Source organism: Drosophila hydei, unplaced genomic scaffold, assembly GCF_003285905.1.
Source record: "Drosophila hydei strain 15085-1641.00,03,60 unplaced genomic scaffold, DhydRS2 tig00000232-arrow-arrow-pilon, whole genome shotgun sequence".
Classification (NCBI taxonomy): domain Eukaryota; kingdom Metazoa; phylum Arthropoda; class Insecta; order Diptera; family Drosophilidae; genus Drosophila; species Drosophila hydei.
In genome coordinates, this window is record NW_022045690.1 from 1,518,793 (window position 1) to 1,526,921 (window position 8,129).

Sequence of the window (8,129 nt, forward strand, 5' to 3'; positions counted from 1 at the left end):
CATATCCAAGCTAAACTTTAAAGAGTATATGTGTGTGCGTGTGCATGTGTGTGCGTGGGTGTGTTTGGGTGCGTGTGTGTGCGTATTGCGTGTATTGCGATCTCTTCTATTTATAGTTTCTAATAGATTTGCATTTGCCCTCCAATTGCGCCAAAATATTCCTAAATATATTAATATATATGTATACATACATATATACAGAGAGTATGAACCTATATATATACACACACACATATATATATACATACATATAGATGCATATATATACACACACATGTATATATCTAACGACACACAGTTGCGCAGCTGCTGTAGTTTTTTTTTGGTAGTGTAGTGTATGTTTTCTTCGTTGTAATTCGCTCAGTTCTGTTCAATCTGTTCGGTGTGTTGATTTGCGTTGATCTACATTTGTATTGTGTCGTCTGCATCATCATCATCTTTGTCTTCAACTTTCAACTTTGTCTTCACTTTCTTTTATTTTTGCTCTTGCATCTTCATCTCATTGTCCTTCGTTGCCTGTGTGTGAATTATTCATCTGTTGCTTGTCTTTCATCTACTTACATTCGTATATTCCGTTTCGTGGTTCTGTTGTTTGCTTTCGTTAAATTGCTATGGGGTATATCAGTTGCTAGTTCTTATGCTATGTAAGCTTTATTACGACTTACAGTTGCTTCAGTAATCACTGTTGAGCTCTTTAATAGAGAATGAAAGAGAGAGAGTGGTGAGGGAGAGAGAGCGGGGAGAGTGAAATAGAGAAAAGAGAGGAGAGGCGAAAGAGGAGAGAGGAGAGAAGAGAGAAGAGAGAGAAGTAAGAGATAAAGAGATAACAGAGAGAAACGAGAAAGCAAAAAGAGAGAGAGAAGTAAGAGAGAGATGGGGGAGAGATATAAATGGAAGAGAGAGGGAAATGGGAGAGAGAAGGGAGAAAAGAGAGAGAAGAGAGAGAAATGAGAGAGAAGAAAGAGAGAGAGAAAAGATCTATAGAGAGAGAGATATATAGAGAAAGAGAGAGATAGATATATAGAGAGATATATATAAAGAGAGATATATAGAGAGAGAAATACAGGGGAGAGAGAGAAATAGAGAATGAGAAAAATGGTAAAATATGGAAAGTAAAAGAAGGAGATAAAGAGAGTAATAGAAGGAAAGAAATTGAAAGATAAATAGAGAGAGTAAACAAAAGAGAAACACAGAGACAGAGAGAAAGGTGAGCGACAGCTTAAGACCGGGTAAGAGTAATCTTTTAAGATCAAGTTCTTATAAGGAGAAGTCGAAAGTAAAGGAAATGCTTTCACGGCAAGTCTACATCTAAAATATATGCTGATCTAGAAACAGTACTGGGAATATCTACATTCATATTGAGAGCACAGTGCTTATAGAGGGACGTTTGGCAGTATGAAACGTAGATATATATAGATATGGCTGGATTACTGAAGCAACTGTTAGTCTAATGAGTCTAGTCAGATACTATATGTATATGGATATATAGTTACAGATTGAATATGTGCGCTCCATTTGATTAGGATGAGCGCCAGCTGCTGTTGTTGGCCCCATCGAACTCCCAGGAAGTCTGCTGTGGTATCGATGTCTGTGAGTTGGATGTCTGCGGGTCCTGGTAGTAGTTCTGGGGCCAAACGGCTGGCATATTGACCGGCACACTATAGTATTGATAGACCGGCTGATATTGAACGCCGGCCGGTGCCTGCTGATAGATGGCTGGCACTGTGGCGGCCGTATATTCGGTAACGGACCCAGCCGGGCCATAGGTGGCCGTTGCATACTGCTCGAGGGGAATTGTGTTGACCGTGGGCGGCGGCGGCGGCGGCTGAGTGGTGAAGTAAACTGTGCCGTTCGTCTCAATGATCGGCTGCAGCTTGGGACGGATCTGTTGCTTTTTGAATGCTGGCGCAATATTCAAACGGCGATTGCGCAATATGACACACTTGCCCACGGACTGCAGGCGCTGGGCCTCCTCCTCAGTTTCGAATGTGACGAAGCCATAGCCCTTGTTGAAGCCATCCTGATCGACGATGATCTTGGTGCTGCGCACCGTGCCGTAGGCACTGAACGCGATCATCAGATCCGATTCGGTTGTATCGCGACTGATGCCACCAACGAATACACGATTCGGTATTACTGTCCCATAGATCGGCTCCGCCGGTGGCGCCTCCACAGCGACAGTTGGCATGGCGACTGTTGGTGTAGTTGAGCCGGGTGTCGGGGCCATTGCTAGTTTGGGTCCAGCTGGTGGTGCCTGTTGCAATTGTGTGGATGCCATTTTTCGCTGATAACTTATTCCGAAAGGCTGATTCTTGAGGCTACATGCATATATATATATATATATATACATATATATATGGTGGGGGAGGTATTACGGGAGAAGTCTTGTTGTCGATCAGCTTTTGTCCTTACCGCTTGTATTCAACAAGATCCCCGGATATATATTTTTGTATACACCGGTAGATTCGTAGTCCTGCTGATCAAGGATATCAGGGAGGATGGCAAGCGGGGACGGGGTAGATGAATGAGTTTGGTATGGGCGGAAGACGTCTATGGGTAGCCGTTGCGTCTGATTCCAACTCCTCACTTCGTACTGCTCTCGATAACTTCGTATTGGGGCCTTTAACCTTCTTCTACTAATAACAACGTATAGCTTAGGTAACTATTATTCAAACGAGTTTCAAAAAATCGAGAATTTCAAAAATTGAGAATTTCCAAAATACCTCATTTGATAAAATACAAATTTGAAATGAATTCTTAACACCTGACCTTAAAGGAAATGCGATAATGATATACATATATATATATATGTATATATATATAAATATACATACATAAACATACACGTTTGACGTTTATGATTTAAGAATTTTGAGATACTTTGTTTCTGGCTTTGCTCTTTACTAAAAATTCGAAACATAGCCAAGATTACTTGATGATTGAGGGAATAGAAACGAAGTCGATTAACTTTATTCATAGAAAATATCATATTTTGATGAAGTACAGTTATAGTATGATCAAGTATAGTTATGTGAATTGAAAATCGGTGTATACATCGATAACGATATCATCAATAACATTTTTCTATGACTCTTTCGGCCGTTTGAAGACATTCCCCCGATAATTATCGATAATTATTAATGAATGCAAATCGAAATCGAACAATCGGTAACTGCTCAACTTTCTTCACATATATATAAATCGATAACAATATCGATCATTCTTAAACATTTGTCGTATGGATTCAGCTTGAAATCGATAACATTATCGATCATTCTTAAACAGTCTCACGATATACTAAAATCGATAGCTCATAAAACGTCATAAGAACTCATCATAAATCGATAACAATATCGATAACCATTAAATCGTAAATAGCCTTGTGAGTTCAAACTGAAATCGATAACATTGTCGATGAATCGATAGCATTATCAACTTAATAGAGATAATATCGATAACTGATCAATTTTTGTTATTTGAATAGAAATAAAACTCGATCGAATTGCAATTAAGATCAATAGGCACTACTTTGTCGATAGTCCTATCTGTCGTCAAATCGATAACAGTATAACAGCACGCAAAGAGTATTCCACATTCGATATAGCAAAACTACCAAATCCAAAGAAATATAATTTTTTTCGCTTTCAATTTCCGCTTTTCGTGCGGGTCGAAAGGGGTGTCTCGGGGGCCCAGTTAATTTCTGTGTAATAAGTTGGCTGCGACGCGACGTCGCTGTCGCTGCCAGAGTCCAATAAGAATGTCGCTTGGCATATGATGATTATGGTTGCTGTATTTTGTCTCGCTTCTTGTTTATGTCTCTTTTTCTTTTGCTTTTAATGAAGTTTATTAGGCGCTGCAGCAGCCACCATCAGCCAACAGCCGCCTAAAGAGATCCACAGCTGAAAATATGTCTGATTGGATTTGCTAACTGTATGCGTGCAAGCGAGATAGCTGCACAGTCATGAAGCGAGCGCAGCTCAGCCAAAGAGTATTCATACTTTATTGTCCGATGACTCATTACGAGATGCGAAGCTAACAAAAGTCTGATAAGAAACTGCGATAAATATAGATAGCTCTCTCTCTTCAGACTTGATAATGTCTAATTCATCTCTATCGAAGTTGGCAATTGACAAAAATCCCATGGCTATATAGTCTCACATAATTATATATATAATTGAATTATTATATTCAAATTTATGTGTATTATTAGCCACAGGAAATCACATAGTCATGGATTATCATATATATAATGATGATTAAATTGAAGTTAATTATTATATAAGATTATATCATATTTTATTAATAATTCTGACGCCATTTCTTGCACTAATGCTGCTGCGGTAAAAGCTTTATGTATGTAATTTTATATATATATTAAAATTATAATGCCTTAAGATCAATGTGCGCAGTGCCCATGCAGCGCTCTTTCCACATATCACAAAAGGCCTTAAGGCACACACACACACTCACACACACACACTAATAGTTCTGCATGTGTAATGACAGCTCAAGTGTCAATCAAGCGGCTACTTGTGTTGCATTAACAAAGAAAATAGATATACAAAAAGAACAACAAAGGCAGCAGAGAAATTTCCATTGCAGCAAAAAGTGTCAAGCAAATCAGAGCGAGAAAATGAGCGGCATAAATAAAGCCAATTGCAAATGGAAGTAATGCCTAATGCACATGGCTCTCTGTATGTGTATGTATGTATGTATGTATGTATGTACGAGCACATATACATATATACAAATATGTCTGTGTGTAAGTGTGTCAGTGTTCGCTTGCAGCAAACTATGCAAACTGATGACAAAATTGTTTTACGCGCGCGACTCTTCAAATTGCATTAACGTCGACTGCGACTGCGACGGCGACGGCGACGGCGACGGCGACGGCGACGGCGGCAGTAACTGCGACTGCAGCCGATAAAGCTACTGCTGCGTGCTGTTCAGATTTGCCGTGCAGTGCATCTGTGTGTACTTTATATGCAATTGCCCCACTCTGGCTTATAGCGTGTGTCAGCCAGTTGCCAGTTGGTAGTTGGTAGTTGGTAGTTGCCTCTTGACTTGCCACTGCGATAGTCTTCTTTGTGGGCGACAAAAAACGCGCGCAAAACGCGTGCGCAGCACGTCGACAGCCAAACGCGATTAGTCACACAGCTGCCCCAAAGTCAGCAAACCAAAGAGCAACACCAACACCAACACACACACACACAGACACAGCAAGCACCAACACTTGCTGCAACAAGCAACAAAGCAAAACACGCAATGCACAACATGCGCAATGCATTTTCTTCATGTTGCATCAGTGCACAGCCGCAATGTGGGTCGGCGGGGGCGGCATGGCGAGCGTGTGGCACACACAATGCAAGCCACTGTGTGTGCGGTTGGGCGCTTCTTTGCAATCAATTTGATTTTAATTTAGTTTTTTCCTTTTGCTTTTGCTGCTATTACACATTTCCGAAATTCTGTTAATTTATTTGATATAATTGCACGCGAACGACATTTATCATATTACAACACTCATTTGCAGTGTTGACAACAGCTTTTACATAACAATCACCAGGCCAACATATGGCAGCAAGTGAAATGCACTTTTCCGACTATGAATGACAATAAATTTTAGCTCGAAATGGAGTGCAATAAGGATATTGGGTATACTGATGACAATGATAATGATAATGATAATGACAATGATAATGATAATTATAATGATAATGATAATGATAATGATAATGACAATGATAATGATAATGATAATGATAATGACAATGACAATGACAATGACAATGACAATGACAATGACAATGACAATGACAATGACAATGACAATGACAATGAATGACAATGACAATGACAATGAAAATGACAATGATAATGAAAATGAAAATGACAATGAAAATGATAATGACAATGACAATGACAATGACAATGACAATGACAATGACAATGACAATGACAATGACAATGACAATGACAATGACAATGACAATGACAATGACAATGACAATGACAATGACAATGACAATGACAATGACAATGACAATGACAATGACAATGACAATGACAATGACAATGACAATGACAATGACAATGACAATGACAATGACAATGACAATGACAATGACAATGACAATGACAATGACAATGACAATGACAATGACAATGACAATGACAATGACAATGACAATGACAATGACAATGACAATGACAATGACAATGACAATGACAATGACAATGACAATGACAATGACAATGACAATGACAATGATAATGACAATGACAATGATAATGATAATGATAATGATAATGATAATGATAATGATAATGATGATGATAATGATAATGACTAATAATATAATAATAATGATAATATCAAAAATCTTAGGCACAGCAAGGCCGACTTCATTTACTTAACCTATTTATATAGCTAATTAAGAATGTGTAAGTCCCGAGCTGATTCCCACAGAGGACGAAAGAAGCAACATTTTGGATTTGGTTTTTTCATGAATTTCATTAACCTGTGACAAATCCATTGAGATCGTTTGGAAAACACTTCATTTTTGGGAACAATAGGTCGCATTAACTCGGAAACGTGTTTCGGTTTCACTTTCTCTCAACGACTATGCAAATTTGTCGAGCCCAATAACACGATAGCACGACTTATAAAGACACAATATGAACGACTCGGAAAAGGCATGCAGAGAAATTTTGAATGGCCCACGCTTATGCTCAACTATATCATTATCATCGTGCTAATGATGATGATCATCGTCATCAACAAGTCCAAGTTCAAGAATTCGCAGGCTAAAAACCTCTTCTTTGTGCTTGAATCGGGCGAAGTAATTACGTGAGAAACATGATTTTGTAACGAAGACAACTCTATGGGGAAACTAAAGAAGGGAACGCAACACAAAAGTTACTTAAGCTTAGGAACCAAGGAACTCCAATTAAAGTGAACTCTAGTCATAGGTATAACTAACTAAAGAAGATAACAAAGAGCTAAGCAAGCTCGATTTAAAGAAAATAATCTGACGGCTTGACTATATTCATTATATCATAAGATATTACAATATTCTTATTTATATACGATTTATTTCGAATTCGTGTCGACTAACCGCAATATAGTGAAGAAATTGACCTCTTTTTCTTATAGGCTTACCACAATTTACGTCAGTAAATTTATTTTTAAGATTCCATAATCAACATATAGCGAGAAGTTTCAGATACTGACGAGAGGTTTCTAGGCATATGAGTGATATATTTAGCTAATTACTTTAATATATCATTACAAATAGGTATTATATATACGTCTAGAACCGCAGTGAAAGCCAAAACTGGCAGAAGATAGCACAGCAAAATAAGATCTAATAATAAAAATTATAAAGCTTAGATCGTTAAAATGTGTAAATTAATTATAAAATTTGTATAATTTAATAATGTGTTTCTAGGTATACGATATTATTTTCTAAGCCTTGCAAGTAGAATTTTCTATAAACTAGACTAGTTGAGTGGGACTATCTATAAGTAATGCAAAATCCATATGGCTATAAAAAGATATAGAAATATCACTTACCGAATTGCGTCTGAATATATCATCGTCCCGACTGAAGTCGTACATCGAACTGACTCTCACTTTGTAGTCCAAAGGTTTATTGATATTCTGGCACTCGCTGAAGATATCGGGAGTTGTAACAATGCGAACAATGGGCAGGATGGAATTGTTGTTGTTGTTGCTGCTTGGGCTACTGCTGCTAATGTTGCTGTTGCTCTTGTGTTTGTCGCCGCTGTGTTGTTGTTGCTGATTGCTGCTCCTGCCGTTCATGGTGAACACCTGCGAAATGCTGCGCAGAAAGGCGCGATAGTCCCTCCTGTGCTCTATATCACCAGCCATGACTAGTCCCAGAGTCTTTGATCCTGCACTCATAGCAGATCTTTTAACACTTTATTGTTTTGTTGCTGTTGCTGTTGCTGTTGCTGTTGCTGCTGCTGTAACTGTTGTTATGGTTGTTATTACGTGTAGCTGACACACACACACACATGTACGCGCGCACAAGCACACGCACACAATCACGCGTGAGATTCTCTTTTGCCCGTGAGCAGCAGCTGCCAACTGAATCTCTTGGCCTTTG

At 38.6% G+C, this 8,129-nt stretch overlaps 1 protein-coding gene across 1 annotated transcript; it reads right to left on the minus strand.

Annotated features, from left to right (window-relative positions):
* Positions 1-1,493: 1,493 nt before the first annotated feature.
* Positions 1,494-2,770, minus strand: LOC111596044 (protein boule-like). Its single transcript, XM_023310080.2, has 2 exons — positions 2,413-2,770; positions 1,494-2,318 (listed from the first exon to the last, which is right to left on the minus strand). The coding sequence occupies exon 2, from the start codon at positions 2,276-2,278 to the stop codon at positions 1,520-1,522; it is 759 nt and encodes a 252-aa protein (XP_023165848.1). The 5' UTR covers positions 2,279-2,318; positions 2,413-2,770; the 3' UTR covers positions 1,494-1,519.
* Between the last annotated feature and the right edge of the window lie 5,359 nt (positions 2,771-8,129).